The sequence below is a fragment of the Mizuhopecten yessoensis genome, unplaced genomic scaffold (genome assembly GCF_002113885.1).
Source record: "Mizuhopecten yessoensis strain PY_sf001 unplaced genomic scaffold, ASM211388v2 scaffold3627, whole genome shotgun sequence".
In the NCBI taxonomy this organism is placed as follows: domain Eukaryota; kingdom Metazoa; phylum Mollusca; class Bivalvia; order Pectinida; family Pectinidae; genus Mizuhopecten; species Mizuhopecten yessoensis.
Genome location: NW_018405139.1, coordinates 1,707,643 through 1,726,228, shown reverse-complemented (window position 1 = coordinate 1,726,228; position 18,586 = coordinate 1,707,643). Strand labels below are relative to the sequence as shown.

At 35.8% G+C, this 18,586-nt stretch overlaps 3 protein-coding genes across 3 annotated transcripts in view; 2 read left to right on the top strand and 1 right to left on the bottom strand.

The window, feature by feature from the left end:
• LOC110447880 (splicing regulatory glutamine/lysine-rich protein 1-like) overlaps positions 1–2,226 on the top strand; it is a 3,038-nt gene extending 812 nt beyond the window's left edge. Inside the window, exon 2 of the mRNA XM_021493846.1 lies at positions 1,317–2,226. Coding sequence (XP_021349521.1) covers positions 1,317–2,226 — 910 coding nt within the window. The remainder of the gene's footprint in view (positions 1–1,316) is intronic.
• Positions 1–7,601, top strand: part of LOC110447870 — a 14,190-nt gene extending 6,589 nt beyond the window's left edge. Inside the window, exon 2 of the mRNA XM_021493836.1 lies at positions 6,044–7,601. Within this exon, the coding sequence (XP_021349511.1) occupies positions 6,052–6,816 (765 nt within the window). The 5' untranslated portion in view covers positions 6,044–6,051 and the 3' untranslated portion in view covers positions 6,817–7,601. The remainder of the gene's footprint in view (positions 1–6,043) is intronic.
• Positions 7,602–8,422: 821 nt separating this feature from the next.
• Positions 8,423–14,997, bottom strand: LOC110447869. Its single transcript, XM_021493835.1, has 4 exons — positions 14,920–14,997; positions 13,428–13,569; positions 12,601–12,712; positions 8,423–10,899 (listed from the first exon to the last, which is right to left on the bottom strand). The coding sequence occupies exons 1-4, from the start codon at positions 14,951–14,953 to the stop codon at positions 10,798–10,800; spliced, it is 390 nt and encodes a 129-aa protein (XP_021349510.1). The 5' UTR covers positions 14,954–14,997; the 3' UTR covers positions 8,423–10,797.
• Between the last annotated feature and the right edge of the window lie 3,589 nt (positions 14,998–18,586).

Sequence of the window (18,586 nt, the reverse complement as noted above, 5' to 3'; positions counted from 1 at the left end):
CCCCCCCCCCCCCCTCCCCCCTCCTGGTCCCCAGCTGGATGTCCTCTAGATCTGCCATTGAACAAAAAGTAATTACAAGTCGATCAAGCTGTTTTGAGGAAATTAAACTTCTATTTATTTATAATTATAGTACCGATTGATTTCCACCCAGTTAACATTTGTCTGTAAACATGTATGAACACATGATAATACACAACCTCCGGCAGGTGTTATTTATTTGTTTAATGGTTTACGCTGTCACCGCGTAATGTGAGGACAGAAACTTGTACTACATATATTCATTGTTCACCAAGATCACATTCACCAATTATGTACATTGTATCTAGATTAGTTTATATTTCATATTCAGGTCATATTCACTGTTTACCTAATCTTATATTCACTGTCCCGGTCAGTATCATTATTGTCACTTTTGGTTAGACCATTATAGTCACTTAGTCACCGTTTATCTAGACCATTATATTCACTGTTTATCTAGATAATTATATTCACTGTTTATCTAGATAAGTATATTCACTCTTCAACTAGACCATTGTATACTGTATTTCTATATATGTACATTCACTGTTTATCTAGACAAGTATATTCACTATTTATCTATATCAGTATATTCACTCTTCAACTAGACCATTATATACTGTTTTTCTATATATGTACATTCACTGTTTATCTAGACCAGTACATTCACACTGTCTACCAAGACCAGTATTCGTTTATACATTTGTCAGTCCTATTCAATGTACAGATAAACACTTTGGTGAGTAGACTACGTACACGGCGATGAGAAATAGTTGGCGTTTTTTCGTCCATGTGTCCTAATTAATCAAACATCTGTCAGGTACAATATGTAACAGGTAAAGTTGACCACTGCTCAATGTCAAATCCACACGCTGGTCATCTTTGGGACGTGGACAACCCTTAAACACCAATAAACGTCAACATCGTCCAATGTTTTCGTTTAAATCCGTGGGAATCGTATGTTCGGTGTACCTCTAGATCTGTCGTCTTCTTTGTCGTTATCTGGAATCTGTATGTAGTTATATGCGTGCCCCTGTCGGGTCGTTCACCTCAGCCATCTTTTTCTCGTACAAGTTTATAAGCACAGGCATCATATTAGTTCTAGTGAGACTTGTGTTGAGTAAAGTCTATTTTTATTAGCTTAAGTAGATACGAGATTTGCTGCCACAGCTATCAAACTAAATAATGCAGGATTAGTATAAACTATCACTGTAATTACATGTCGCACACTACACGTTAACGACGGCGATCGAGGGAGCGAAAATACGAAGGTGAGGGAGCGAGAATACGACGGCGAGGGAGCGAAAATACGAAGGCGAGGGAACCAGAATACGGCGACGAGGGAACCAGAATACGGCGACGAGGGAACGAGAATACGACGGCGAGGGAACGAAAATACGAAGGCGAGGGAACCAGAATACGGCGACGAGGGAACCAGAATACGGCGACGAGGGAACGAGAATACGACGGCGAGGGAACGAAAATACGAAGGCGAGGGAACCAGAATACGGCGACGAGGGAACCAGAATACGGCGACGAGGGAACGAGAATACGACGGCGAGGGAACGAAAATACGAAGGCGAGGGAACCAGAATACGGCGACGAGGGAACCAGAATACGGCGACGAGGGAACGAGAATACGACGGCGAGGGAACGAAAATACGACGGCGAGGGAGCGAGAATACGACGGTGAGGGAGCGAAAATACGACGGCGAGGGAACGAGAACACGACGGCGAGGGAACGAGAATACGACGGCGAGGGAGCGAGAATACGACGGCGAGGGGGCGAGAATACGACGGCGAAGGAACGAGAATACGACGGTGAGGGAGCGAAAATACGACGGCAAGGGAACGAGAACACGACGGCGAGGGAACGAGAATACGACGGCGAGGGAGCTAGAATACGACTGCGAGGGAGCGAGAATACGACGGCGAGGGAACGAGAACACGACGGCGAGGGAACGAGAATACGACGGCGAGGGAGCGAGAATACGACGGCGAGGGGGCGAGAATACGACGGCGAAGGAACGAGAATACGACGGTGAGGGAGCGAAAATACGACGGCAAGGGAACGAGAACACGACGGCGAGGGAACGAGAATACGACGGCGAGGGAGCTAGAATACGACTGCGAGGGAGCGATCATATGTACCAAGTGTATAGAGAACACGACGGCGAGGGAACGAGAATACGACGGCGAGGGAGCTAGAATACGACGGCGAGGGAGCGAGAATACGACGGCGAGGGAACGAGAGTACGACGGCGAGGGAGCGAGATAGTGTCGATAGCGCCGTCGTATTCTCGTGTTGTTGCGACGTGTTTATACCTAGAAAAATAAGTGATAACCACAGATGCTATAGTAGTCGGAATAGCAAGAAGTCCTCGTCCGATTTTGACTTACTCTACTGAACTGCGGTGCGGTTACAGTGTACGTGTACATGGCGGACACATGTATACATGTCTATGGCCTGGATAATTAGGTGTTTGTTACCAGACACCGATACATCAGTCGATTACCTCATTATAAACCCCTACAAACTACACAGAAAACATGTGTCTATATTACACGGAGGTGATGCTGTAACGTATAATGGACCAGCATCATTATATTGGTACATCAATGGTTTGTCGTCGTTTCATCTCTTTCTGTAACGTTACTTTCTGGCAGTTGTCCTAATAGTACTTTCTTGTCCTTGGCACAGCATGACTATGAAAAAATACTAGTACTGAAATGTTTACATGATAATTTTGCTAGAGGAAAAATTGTAAAGAATTAGACAAAGATATTAGACACAAACAATTTTGTAAAGGTGTATATGAAATTTTAAAGTATGATCTACGACCGTGCAAAGCTAACAGCGCTGGATAAGTAACTTTGTTCAATACAGTTTCAATAGCGAAGTATCGGCGTATTCCGTTGAAGACATAACGAAAGTTGCCGAAATAGGCCGAATGGTTACGAATGACAGCTATTTGACAAGGGGTTACAACAACTGTCTCATGTTCTGTCAACCCTTGTCAGGTACCTGTGCTCGCGTTTGTTTATTGATATTATAGGTAACAACAATGATAAAGTGCTTCAAAGTTGTTTAGTATCCGTGCTAGTTTGGAATTTATTTAAAATACCGCCTTATATAAATTCCAGCTAGTATCAAATGATTATTTGATCACTTTTAGAGATAGCAGGTAATTTGTCAGATGATCAATATTGACGGACAGTTCTTAATATAAATTCGTCACGCAAAAACGTAAATCAAATTCATAATAAAACTACTAACACTCTGACATTCATTAATGTATGAATGTTGAGCACGTTAAGATATGCTCTGAAACGGAATAAGTAAGTCAGGAAACGTTCAGCGAACATCATGCATAAATCATATTTCATTAATTGATAACTTCCGTACCAGAACATCTAATAAATTTCTATAATTGATTGATGATTTGATCACATATCCATCCTTAGCATTTCAAATTGAAACATGAATTAATCTATAACAGTAAAAATCATTATACTGCCATGCATTATCGTCCACCAAAGTAATTGACGTTATAAAAAGTTAATGTAGTCAAATTTGCAGACGACCTCTTAAAATTAAGTGACAACTTAGGTTAAAATATCATTCTAAAATTTCACTCTTGCAGTAATTACCCTGTTAAATGACTGTATATCGAATAGGTCTATAAAAGGTGAAAAATTGCCTCAATAAAATAAAAGGGCGGTGGGAGGTGCAAGGAGGATCATTTTAACAAGGATTATCTGGACATACCATATCTTCTTAATATTTAAAGGTAACTAAAAAATAAATCCAAACTATCGTTCGGCCTTGACAGATTCGCCATTTTAAATGTACTAAGATTACAAGCTAAGAATTAGAAATTGTGAAGGTGATAAAAATGTATCATTCAACAGAGAAATAATTTGATAACTTTTAGTTTGTTTTTATGTTTACATATTAAGACCATGTTACATGTAACATTTGAATACAGCGTAATGACGTATTGTATTGGTACTTAAGTTGTTATGGCATGTAGCTGACCATATATATTACACGGCCCTTACATACCCTTGTAACAATGATACATTGAATTATGGTACTAGATCGTGTGTACTTGAATCTGAAACAAACACACAGGATCGTTTAATGCCTATAAATGGGTCATTTGTGGGTTATGGCCCGAGCTGAGTCTTAAACAGGGAGATTACAATACACGAAGGAGAGGTGTAAATATAATCCGGAGAGCTGTCCGTACGATCGTAAAATTTAAGGAAAGAATTTCTATTGTATTCCCATAATAACATTATCAATTATATCTTAACCTACCATGAAGATTGTAACAATGAGATCGGCTGGAATACTCAGGACAGTGGTCATTTGAGAATCGTGGGAGGACAGACGGAGAAGCTGTAGAGACTTGTTACACTTTTAGCATATACTTTTTACAGTCCGATAATCACGTACATATCCTATTTCTCAACATTAATTCACTCACACTTCCGTCACCTCTACTTCATAAAAAATATAAACGAAAGGTTGCCAGTTTATAATGTACAGACACGGAATTAGATGTTATCTAAGTCCGTGGTTCAGATCAGGAAAATTGATTATGTTGTAACTCTTCTCTTTTGAAGGTGAAACTAGTAAACAATGTGAAGTACGACCTTAAGCTGTCACCTGAACCCCACAGGGACCCTTTGACTGTACTCTGTATTATATTTCGCTTAGATTGTGCTCGTCACGACATTCCAGATGCTTCATGTTTCTTTATAAGCTTATGTATACATACACACATATATATATGTAGGGTCAGTGTGTCAGGATCAATCGTTCCCATAATCCACTGCGTCCCTTCCGGAATGAGCCCCAATGAACTCTGGGGCAGTTGAATTGTGTCCAAATATGGTTTTAACTTTTAATAAATAAGCATAACAATTCAAAAGCGGTTAAGTCCCTAAAACGAGTTAGAAAACTTACTAATTTTGCATATTATCATTACCATTATTCTTGTTCCGATGATGATGATTACCTTCTGCCAAATGGTTTCCGGAGTTTACCCCCAGAGGTCTATACATTGCCACTCAAAAACTTAATTGAAGACTATTAGGAGCAAATGTTAATCGTTATTTTCGAAAAAAAAATGGTTCGCGAATCACTTATATCACTATAAATTATCGACTCAGCTGTTTGTTAATAAAAATCCTTGATATGGCTCGATCACGATAGCCTGGAGAATATGAGTCATTTTGTTTCGAATGTGATCTTGGTAAAGATTTAATAAATCATTGTTATTCACTATTCAGGGATAGATCGAGATGTCAGTATGGATTATGAATTAACACGCATAGCAATGCGTGGCATGCTGTTTAAATTCTGGCCAAAATGTCTTCGTGGGACTGAAATTTAATTAAGTGCAGAAAATATGGGATCATTTTTATGTGCGGATGTTTCTTCATTTCGAAATCAATAAGATTTTATAATTCCCTGTAGCGTTTAAATGCTTCACTTATAGTAATAGTGTAACACAAGTCCTATCAGCTCACGTGTGTATACACACATCATCATTAAAGAGTGTTACGGATCCCTGTACCACTGTCAACAACTGTAATTGTAATTGTAACTGAGATTGCTTTTTGACCTGCATGAAAAAAGGTAATAATAATTCGTTCTGAAAGAAATCCATACCTTGCAGAAGTTTGCGGAAAAAATAAGAAAATAGAAATGAATAAGATCAACACCAGTGCTTTTAGGAAAATGCAGCGGGTGGCAGTTTCCTGACAAAGTTCCACTAGTTATATCCAGAACATAATTAAAGGGAGGTCACTGCATATATAAAATCACCAGTAGAACTTGGATCCTTATATTGGTAAAGCAACCAACAGGAATTGACGTCGTTATTACTTTCCCGGACACTATATTTCTGCTTTTGTTTGAAACGGTTAATAATTTTCTATCTATTTATTTGTACCTTTTCGTAATAGATCTACATTTATTATGACTAACGTCTTTTTTAATTAAACTTTACAGAGAGAAGCATGGCTAACATTGCAGATATCGAAGAAATAGTACAGACATGGGCTTGGACAGCTTTTCAAAAGACCAGATCAAAAGACGTCAGTAAATTAAAACTCGAAGATGTGAAACTTGACGTAAATTGGTCACGAGTGCGATTCTTCAGAAGCGAGCCCGAATTTTCGGACGGACAAATGGTAGAACTACCCAATTCACAGATTGTTTTCACTTCAACGTTTATCAATAACACCGAGCAGGACCAAGAGCATTCCTTCAAGACAGAACGTACCACGACTTCTGTTAGCACGGTAACAGTTTCAAAAGGCTACAGTAAGGGGTTTAACCTCGAGCTCAAACTGGCACTTCCGGAGGAAGTGGCTGCAGTGACGGCGGGATTTGGGCGGGAAGTAAATATGGATAACACTGAGGAGAGTGCCCACGAGGAATCGATCACGTGGGCTGTCGATAGCACCGTCAAAGTGCCAAGAAAAACCACGACAACGGCAGAAATGGTCGTGAAAGAAAAACAATTCAATTCTAACTATAGAATGCCGGTGAAAATTCGAGGAACTGTGATAGTTGCTGTACTGAATTTAAAGGATAATAATTCTTTTGTACAGTCTGTAGAGGGAGATTTCTCGGTTATCATGGGGGACGAACTTAAACGGGCAAGAAGTGGGTACCAAGTCGAAAACAAAACCGTCACCTTCCTTGTGGAGGGTTCTTGTAAGTTCAGGTTTGGCGTGGAACAAAGAGTACAACTCAAAGAAAAGCCAACTGAAGACTGAATGTGTTACTTTAAGGACCTTTTATACAACATGTGACGTTATTTGGCCTCAAGCTGTTTATGTGGGGTTTTCACTCTTCTCGGAGAAAGGGTGCTGTCTATGCAGCCTCGTTGGATAAATATATCTTGTCACTATAGGTGGCGCATTGTGATTGACAATTTCGAGGCGCCGACTGGTGAGTATAAGGACTATGAATCCTACCACGGTAGACTGCTCAATAACTTTATTTTTTTGGCACACAAAAGTTTAATAGAATATGTCCATTCCAATTCGAAAAATAAGTATCATGATTCAAGACAGCTCCAACTACTTCACCAGAATGTAGGGCAGATCATTTCGAGTATGCTAACATATATAAAAGGTTGCTTGTGGAAATTGTGTATAACGTTTTAATGGACGCTTATTTGCTTGTGATTTGTTTAAAGACTATTAATCTTTGGTACTCGGGTTGCTAGCGCAACATTCAATGAATGGATTCTGGAGTAAAGTTGGCAAGATGATTTGCTATGTATTTGTTCAGTCTGACCAGAGACGTATAAAACTAGAAGTATAATTATCTCTGGTTTTACAAATATGTTGAACCATTGTCAAAATATTACATTCGCAAATCTCATTGAAATTTTCATGTGTTATGAATATGCTTGTAAGCCTATATATACTAGAAAAGTGTAGTTATGAGCAAATTGTTTTAGCATATTGATATTTTATATTTAGCTTTACATAATATAGCATTTAACATATTAATTTTATAATAAAATAATGAATACATTTCCTTCTTCTATGGTTTGTAAAGTGTAAAATCTCTACAGAAATCGTTGGTTTATATTGTTCTGCCACAGACCTGAAATAAACATCAGTCATACACGGAGGTGCCGTATATATATATAACATTAGCTCTTAGAGACTGGAAATATATATATAACCATAGGATCTTTACAGGAGTTTCCATTTCATATCAGATTTATGAAAGGAGTCTAGAAGAATCAGTTTTTCAATTTAGGGAGCCTCTGGTGAGCTAAAATGAAAAAATCGTGACGAGTTTCATCAATTTCATATGAAATAAAAACGAGTGTAAGATCCTTTTTATCACATAATCAAGATTTGTGGCATTTATTCGTGTAAAACGACAATTTCCATGCAACCTTGAAATGTAAAAAGACGCCATTTTGACTCCAGTGTGTAAGTCTCTGACGTCATGCTCTTGTCCTAGGCGTGACGTAATAATTGAAACACAACCAATCACAGGGGTCACTTGTATAAAACATCTCAAAGTGAAGGAAAATCTCAAGCAATGTATTGTCTATGGGTAATCTTAAGACTTGAGGAAATCTCAAGAGTTGAGATGTTTTATACAAGTGGGCTCAGGGCTGATAGGTCATAGTACATGGGTTAACATTTACTGGATAACACAGTACATTATGTGATAAAACAATATTTACCATATGAGCTCGTTGTATATAAAAAAAATCTCGAAAGTATGTTTTTTTTCCCTCCGGTCCATTCTGATGGTTTCTAATATGTTGTTGTAATGTGTAAAGGGAAGTAACTCGTCCTTATTTCGTTTACTCCACATCATAAAATTTCTAAGACACAAACTGCGAATCTAGAAAAACAGTTTTCAAACTATTTATTACATTTAATGAAATATAATACTAGACTAGTAATATATAACAAGGCAAGATAGAGTATGTTTACAATCATCCTATAACCACGCAACATTACATAACAAATAGAGACTACAGGCACAGCCTTCTGAAATTAATATCAATTATCAACCTTGAATGTTTCATTGTCAAAGCAAATCCTTTAAAAAAAATATTCTAATAATGATGTAAAGTCATATAGCTAGGGTATGGGAGCTAGACACTGAATTAAATCTAACAAAAACGATACCCTAATCCAGTCGTGCCAGGCATTGCTAGTCAATACCATATTAAAAAAAATGTGGTTTTTTGTATCCTTTGCATAAATAATAATTATGATGTTTAAAACAAATTAAATAAATTTCTATTTCTTTTTCATTTATTGACATTTTATTTATAAGTTTCTGTTAAGCTAGCACAACACTTTGATAAAACAGATCCAAGTAATTTATTAACATGGCGTTGTAAAGGAATATATTTCAACAGATCTAGAATACATACAGTCTATCCGGTTTAATTTGATTTCAGTATCAAAATATATTTTATTTTTTATTTATTTTTTAAATTGTGAGGCAAGTTGGCTACTTGACTTATCAGTTTATTAAAAAAAAAGACAACAAATCCCTAACTACATTAAAAAAACTTCTATAACAAAAAAGTTAAATGTTTATAAACATTACCTACCATATTATTACATAGAACAAGAAAGATGAAAACAAAGTTTCAACAACTTTTTTTTTCCAAATTTGATTTAAAATAGAATTTCTCCAGTTGTCTTATACAGAGACAAACTAAATCTAATTAAATGGGATAGACATGAACAGTATTTTTTAACTGTATATAAGGACTAACTCAATATTATCTACCAGAACCCAACCTTAACCATTACACTTGTAAAATAGGAAGGGCATGAAAGTATAAAGTGTGAAAACTAAACCAAAGGAAAGGTACTATGCAATGTTTATGTACAAGAAATATGGTAAATAAGTAAGTAAAAAGTTAATTGATTACAAAAATGAAAAAACAGGACAGAGAAAGTACATAAATTAACTACAATATTAAGCTAAACAAAAGAATGTCAAAAAATAAACAATATGTATCTATTCACCAATACCACGACACTGATATGAATTTTAACTGAACATTCTACTGTAAATAATACATATACAACATATAGGTTATGCTATACTGACAATGTATAATCAACTACCAACACTTTTCTTCAGTCAGTCTAAACTACTTGTACTGCTTTCATCTAAGTGATATATATCCCTACATACAAATTATTTCCAACCTTCGGTCCTTGGGTTGGTTTTCCTCTCTCCCCAATAAACTGCTTTTCAAAATGTCACATACCAATAAGTCAATGCTAGGATTTGATTTTATCATTTTTCCCCCTTCTCTTTTTATAATATAAAATATTTTATCTGAAAAAGTTTACCAAAAATTATGTTCAGAGACTTTAAATTATAAAATGCTAATATTTTCAAGATTAGTGAGAAGAACAGATAACACAAGATTACAGAAGGCACAGTGGTATATATAGTAAATAAGTTATAATTTAAATAAAGTGTAGCAGTAAGTTGTCTTCCCATTTCCTTTGAGATATGTCACTTTAATACAAGTGGGTTTTTCCACTATCAAAAATATTTCCAGAGAAACACAGGGCTGTTTTGCAAAAAAACAACTAAATGACTGGATAGTCATAAAAAAAATCATCTCAAAACTTTAAACTTTTTATAAGACAACAAAGATCATTATTATTTCTTAATATTAGAACAACGGATCTGCCGTGGTGTCCGCTTAAATGACAAATAGACCTGCTTAACCATCCATTGTTTATGTATACAGAGATTATCTAGAGAAAGACAATTAAATGCACCATAACAGATAGACACAATTAAATGCATCATAAAATTACATGTGCACTAAGAAAATAATCAGCAATAATTTATAACGAGTATGTAATATATGTACTTCAATAAAACCTCAATATCCTTTCTGTATTTGTCCTGGAAAATTTTGACATTTCAATGGGCTTTGGCAAAACATTGAGAGAAACATATGGAGATATTGCTAAGTTAAAAAGGAAGTATTTTACTTCATTTTGAACATATCAGATCACTACAACAAGTAATAAATTTGCCTGTATACATGTATGTAAACAAATTGCTCAGCTTAAACAGGTAAGAATGGAGACTCATATATATGTATAAAGTGTTACTACCATACAACTGGTATCAAATATGTGGACAGAAATCATTTACATTTCAATATATTGTTATCACATCGGTAGCAAAAGGTGGGGGTGTTTACTTGACAGGGGAGGTAACTCTATCTAATCAATAGGGTCTTGGTCTAATCCTGACTTTGACAGTGCAACATCCCAGGAGTATTCTTCTTGTTTCTTTAGACTTATTATCACTTTCTCTTTTTCATACTGAAATAAATAATAAATACAATTACAAAATATCATATAATCAAGCTGTTTTATAGTGTTATATATTAATTAACACTATCACAAACTCAGACGGGTGTAAAGTGTTATAACACCATCATAAACACAGACTGTTATACATTGTAAAAACGCCATCATAAACTCAGGCTGTTATACAGTGTTATAACACCATCATATACACAGACTGTTATACAGTGTTATAACACCATCATATACACAGACTGTTATACAACAGTGTTATAACACCGTCATATATTCAAGCTACTATGCAGTGTATAATATTACCATCATATATTCAGACTAATATATAGAGCAACAACACCATTATATACTCAGACTGCCATACAGTGTAACAACACCATTATATACTCAGACTGGTATATAGTGTAATAAAACTATCATATATTCTAGCTGCTATGTTGTGTTATGAAACCATTATATTTCAGCCGCTCTATATCCTGTAGAACTGGATTCCCATGAACCTCAGAATGGTCAATTTAACACTGATTACACATAGTGATAGCAAGAACAGACGGTGTTACAGTCAGGTATCTTCAACATCATAAGCTCTCGATGTACACATCTTCTCTAGACTCTTGGAATATATGTCATGACAAAATCGAAAGCTCGTGGTTAGCTGTTTGATTGGTTTTGAGTGTAAAAGCCAGACTGCTACTTGTCCTTTGAAGATTTCAAAAGAGTCACACACAAATTAAAGCTGGTCAGTTTTATTGGCTGATATCTATCCTTTGAAGATTACAGAGGAGGGATACCGTTACCTGAACCTCAATGCTGTACAATTTTAACAACGTGTCACTGTGTGATAACTTTCATCTTGATAAAAGGCATCAAATTAGTGGACTCAGATCATTTGCATCAGGTTGTTAATATATAGAGCCTTTGATTTTGTCATCACGTATTCCAAGGGTGTAGAAAATATTTATTTTGAGAGCAAACCCCTTGAAATATGGAGATGCAGTCCAGGTCACTTTTTCCTATTTCCCTACTTTTAACATAAACATGAGGAGAGGATGTGCTTATTATCATTGTTTGGCATCTATAGCCATTTGCAATTTATTTTTTCTCTTGATAGAAAAAAACCTTGAATCATTTATTTAATGTTCTACTGCGCAGAAACAAACACATCCTCGATACTCCAGGGGCTACACTCACTTCCATTATCTTTACCCCTGCAATACATCATAGCAAAACTGAAGGCAAACTGTTATGTATTTGACTGGTTTCAGGTAATAAAACTGAACAATCTCTAATCTCAATTTTACTGTTATGCTACCCCACAATTATTTTGATGTACATAAACTTGTCCACTTGTAATATCTGCAAAGTGACATGTACAAAACCTTCATTTTTATCATGACATATTCCAGGGCTGCAGAGAACTTAAGTAAATATAACCTCTGGGATTCCAAGAAGGAAACCAACAATGAGGGTGCAATCTAATTAAAATTATAATTCCGTTACTCTACGATTCTCTACGATACACTTCAATACAGGAGCGTATCGCAGAGGATTATAGAGGAACATAATTACAAGTCAAATTTAAATTAGATTGAATGAGGGTGAGAACAGCATCCATAAAGAACATTTTGAGATTTGTACAACATGGTAACCTCCCTATAAATTATACATGTCTCAGATCACAATAAACCTTCAGCTACTTACAGAGACACTACATGCTTCTTTGTCTATAATGCTGGGTAACTTATTAGCCTTGTATCTGTACTTTGTAACTTTTCCTTTCTTATCCTTGATGTCAGCTGTCACTTCCAGGGAACTAAAAACAAGAAAATTAAACACCATCACCAACTTTTCAAATATTTACCTTAACATATTACAAGAAATAGTTTAAGAAGTAGGCTTCAACAAAAACATGAGCTAATTCAGCATAATTCAATCATGAACTAATTCAACATAATTTGATCATGAGCTTATTCAACATAATTTAATCATGAGCTAATTCAACATAATTCAATCTTTGATAAATTCAATCTTTCAGAGTTTCCGTTCATTTAGTTGTATAAACTTATTGCAACTGCATCCTTACTCATGATTTGAACATAAACTCAGAAGTAAGATAAAAAAATGTGTATCTGATATGATTGTACATTGATAGAATGCTTATTTAACTGTTTACAGAATCATTTGCATTATAATTGTTATTTACTGAGAGAGCCATTTTTTGGCTTTACATTTCGTAATAAATGCTTCTCTTTTTTCAGGGTTGAGGGTTGGGGTTGATATCAATGAATCTCCTCCAATATAACATGCTTATTTTTCAATAATAAAAAAAAAATCAAATCTTTATAGAACATGTGGCAAGTAAAAAGGAACCCAGTTCATCTCTCCCACTACTCTTCATTTTATTGGTTTGGGGAAGTGAAATGCTTACTCATTACAGTACAAACCAGTTTTAACTTGCAAATACAATTAGATTCTATAAAAGAAAACACACTCATACTGTGAACAAACTTATGTTTTAAGGTACATACCTTTCCTCCAGTTTAACGTCTACAGTGCAGACATCCTCCTTAGGTTTCTTACTTCCCACCAACAGCATCGTTTTCTTTACCTGCAGTCCTGGAATCAGCACCTGAACCTCCGCTGTAGACAGGTCCTTGTCTTTGGCCACCACTACCAGACAAACAGAGACATTGATAAAGTTTACATTAGCTAGAAATTTATCTGTAAGACAAGGATGCCTTTGGTCCAGTAAAATTAGTTTCATTGTTTGATGGACATGGGTAATATTATATGCCCATCCCGTAAAATGACAGGGGCATAATAATCATACAAAAAGAGTTTGTTAGAACTCTGACTTTCATCCTTGAAATACAGGCTGAAAAGGCATCTCCAAATGAACATGATATAAGTATTCAGAGTAACAATGAATATAGATAATATATATATAAGCAACTGTCTGACAATGTGGGTCGTGGCCACAAGTGAAAATTCTGTTGGTGGGTGATAGTGTGTGACAACATTTTTCAACAAAATTCATGACAGCATACATCTAAAATAGTCAATCATCTTGATATTTTACTTTTACAATTTTTCTGTTCAATATATTTATTACCAAAACAAAGGGTGTTTGTCACTGTATAATTGATGAATGTTCAATAATTTTAAGTTCAATAAACCCATCAGGGTGATAATTCGTCATAGGTTATGCCATGAAATTGGGAGAATAACCCCCAAGAGGGGGTGAATTGGCAACTATGTACAGACCAAATTATCAGAAAATGCAGCGGCATCATATCAAAACACCAAACAATAAAGGATCCTTTAGGCAATCACTCCTATCCATGCTTGCTGGAGCCAGAAGGGAGACAAGTGGAGGGGTCAGAGAGTCGAGGCATATATGTACCTAAGCTATAACTCTTTGACATGTAACTTCAATTAATTCATAAACTAATTACTTTATTTTATTTATGTGAGCTATTACCGAGACATTAAATTATTGAGAAGTGTACATGTTTATTTGCTGGAAACAACTTTCAACAGACGCAGGAAGGCAAATGTCTAAACTGTGAAAGATGAATGTCAGAGAGGAACAAGGCCAGCTGTAGACACCATCTACATAGGTACAAGATTTAATTCTGTCTTTGGGGGGTGGGGTGGGGTGGGGGGGTGGGGGGTATGAGCATCACAAATCCAAATTATGTATGCACACGTAGTACGAAAGGCCGATTTACGGGTCTTAACCATATCTGCATTCTTTACCTATGTATATGCGTGTGTGCATGATTAGGCTCGATACTAAATGGACAAAACAGAACTACACAATAAAACATGAAAGTTTGGGCAGTTTGGCTAATTAATAATTTGTGTGGGCGTTTCTCCTATTTTGATTATTATCCTTCAGCTGGAGCTTCACCATCTCAAGTCTGGCGGCTTTCTTAACTTCTAAGAGGAGATGATTAGGGTTATGAGGCTGAAAAACACAAAAGATGTATCTTGCATGGCTGTTCAGGATTTAATTACCTGTTGGTGTCCGTGTCTGGTCGTCGTCGGCCATTTTAAGAAATTCTTCGAAGAGTTATATCCCTTGCGCAATATCACTTCCGGTCAAAAGGAAAATGAAAGTAAGATTTTTGCTGAAATTGGTTTCTGGATTCAGGGTTGCACCCAAGTCTTAAATGCATTTGTTATAAAAAAAAAATGTAGTGTAAGAAGTACAAAACATGTTTTTGAATTGAAGCATATCAATCCATAAGCACTTTACATGATTCATACTGTTTTTCTATCAAAGTCCACTCGTCAGACCAGCCCGAGTTTCCTCTGACCCTGACACACCAGATATCGATCTGTCAAAATGTCTAAGTCTGGTGTTAGAGCCAGATGAAACTCGTTAGACATGCTTCCAAATTTCTCTTTTCTTTCTCGCCTATTTCGTCCCATCGTATACGCCATCGGGTACGGTATCATTGCTTTTAACCTTATATATAAACTTAACATCATGTAAGTCCGTTGATGAAAATAACTGACAGCGTTTAAAAAATCTTTATTTCAAAAAAGGTTTTAACGATTTCTGACAAATTTTAGTCATTCATTCCCTAAAATATTTGTTTGAACAGTTCATATAATTTTCCATGTTTGGAAATATGATAGGATATTTATGTTGTCGCACCGTATTTACCATTTCCCGGATTCTTTTTCATTTCATTTTCTTTATATATTTCATTTTTTATGAGCAGTGTTCAAGAGTTAGGCAGATATGATATTTGCTCAAAAACATAAAACTATATAAATCTTGATTTAGAATACATGAATTCCATTAATTTTTATTGCAAAATGGAAAAGCTGCATCAATATTTGAAGTATTCCATTTTTGGTACCGTTCCATTTTGGGTACCCTCACCCTATCTGTCAAAATGTCTGGTGTCAGGGCCAGAGGGGATTCGAGCTAGTCAAATACGTGATCTAATTATTTCATTGATGGCAAGAGGCGAAATGTTTCTTTTATCGAAGGAAGATTTTGGTAGATTGTTCGTCGTTGGGATTGTTTTGTGTAAGTATTTTTTTCGTGTAAAACCGTAGATTGACATCAGTATCAATCTTAAAGCAGGGCTCTCTCTTAAAAGTATCTTCAAAAATTCATTTTGTGGAATGCGGAAACTACTTACAGAAACGGATGTAAAATATTCGCCTTCACAACGTTTTATTGTATGATTTTTACAAAAGTCTTTAAATTAATATATGAAGATTAAAAAGGCGGCATGATACCCAATCTTATGTAGACTCAAAACCTATCAGAATGATCCAATGACGCTTTCAATTTACACTAAATACCACATCTGAACCCACCCCACCCCAACTCGAAAAAAAGAAAGATTACAATTTCATATCATTCGATTATATGTCGTAGATTAAATTCAATTTTTATCGCATATATTTGTGTTTACCTGGGAAGGTTCGGATAGAGTGACAAATGAGGTTTAATTGATTGGTAAATATTACATTCCTTACGTAACCGTTAAGAAGTAAGTGGAATACGTAACAGAATAATTTGACAACATCGTCACTGAAATACAATCTGTGAAATCAATAAGACTGAACTTGGAGACAAGGCTGATTGACGTATTATATATGTACTGTTTAAAAATCATATTTTGATTGTTAGAATTCATTCCAGGATTGTCGTACATTAGAAACGATTTGCTGATAAATACGTACGAGTTTTCTCCCTTTAACCTTTTCTGGCGGACTGCAGTGGCGTATACGTAGCAAATCATTTTTCGGGGTGTCCGTGGCGCGTAGCGCCGTAGGAGGGGGAGGGTTTGAGAGGGGGAGCTAAAAAAAACAGAAGAATTCTACTAAGTCCTAGAAGCAATCTCTCGTTTTCTGGGAAATCCTTTTAGTATGACTATTAACAAATAAAACCCGTCTTTTTATATGAATAATATCAAATTTTGTACTTCATTTAGTTTTTTTTTTAAATTTGGAATTCTACATAACCGTCGAGATTTTCCATTGTGTATAGACATAACAACAAATTTTCAAGAAGATTTTGTTTTATTCTTTCCCCTTTTATGATTGATACGGACGGTCCATATAAATCATAAAAAAATAGAAGAAATCAGTAATTAAAAAAAATCTTGAAAATGTTAGTGTATCCTTGGGCATACAAGTATACATGTATGCTACGCCACTGGAATGATACAATAATGTTTATTTAACGTCGCATATTTAAAACAATAACCATTAGCACTGTAGTGCTATTCTTGCGACAAAGATGAACACAAATAAGAAATAACATGGATAAATAGCAAGCAGGTAAATTAAAAGCTAGTTAAGAAATGGCAAGCAAATATCAGAGGATAATTTAACAAGTAAAACAATAAAGGTACAAAAGCAATGCAGCACATAAGTAATCACAGACAGGTAGCATTTGAAGTTAGATATATACACTGGAGGTAAATAATGAATATAATATCACATTCATGAGAGGGCGATATTGCATATTTTCACCCCAAGGAAGCATTGTTAACCGAGGCGAAGCCGAGGTCAACAATGCTTTCCGAGGGGTGAAAATATGCAATATCGCCCTCTCATGAATGTGATTTTTATTTTATTATACCGAGTGTCATGTTTAGGTGTTTCACCACTTCACCATTTTTAAAGGTCCTTGTGTTGATTTGACATAAACCAAGATTTCATCTCAACAGTTGTCGAATGAACCAACCATGAGTGTGATTTGATAACACCCTGGCACTGGGACGAACCGTGCACGCATACGTTTGGCGCATGTAACAATTTTTGGAATAACACCCTGGCACTGGGACGAACCTTGCACGCATACGTTTGGCGCATGGGATATTTTTTGGAATGTCACCCTGTCTTCTTTATCTTTGTAAAACGAGCAAGTAACATTGAAAATGTTCACATCTTTCTCAACCAATCAGATTACGAGATTTTAACAGAAGGTATAATAATATTCATTATTTACCTGCAGTGTATATATCTAACTTCAAATGCTACCTGTCTGTGATTACAATATTATTATACCTTCTGTTAAAATCTCGTAATCTGATTGGTTGAGAAAGATGTGAACATTTTCAATGTTACTTGCTCGTTTTACAAAGATAAAGAAGACAGGGTGACATTCCAAAAAATATCACATGCGCCAAACGTATGCGTGCACGGTTCGTCCCAGTGCCAGGGTGTTATTCCAAAAATTGTTACATGCGCCAAACGTATGCGTGCGCGGTTCGTCCCAGTGCCAGGGTGTTATCAAACCACATTCATGGGTGGTTCATTAGACAACTGTTGAGATGAAGTCTTGGTTCATGTCAAATCAACACAAGGTCCTTTAAAAATGGTGAAGTGGTGAAACACCTAAACATGACACTCGGTATAATAAAATAAAAATCACATTCATGAGAGAGCGATATTGCATATTTTCACCCCAAGGAAGCATTGTTGACCGAGGCGAATGAATGTGATATTTATATAATGTTACACAAGTTTTACTTACTGATCGTTAAAGCACTATTACAATGAAATATACATACATGCTAAGTAGCAAAGTGTAAAATTTGGCAAGGATATACACCAATATAGTGTGATTTAAAATAGGGATAATGTTGTCAATTTTAACTAAAAAAATGGGAGCTAGATAAGCATTTAATTCAAAATATGCTGCGTGATA

Coding starts and splice junctions, on each gene's coding strand:
- LOC110447869 (XM_021493835.1), bottom strand. CDS start 14,953: ATGGCCGACGACGACCAGACACGGACACCAACAG. Junction 13,570..14,919: donor CCAGACACGGACACCAACAG/GTAATTAAATCC, acceptor TTTGTCTGGTAG/TGGTGGCCAAAGACAAGGAC. Junction 10,900..12,600: donor AAGAAGCATGTAGTGTCTCT/GTAAGTAGCTGA, acceptor TATTTATTTCAG/TATGAAAAAGAGAAAGTGAT.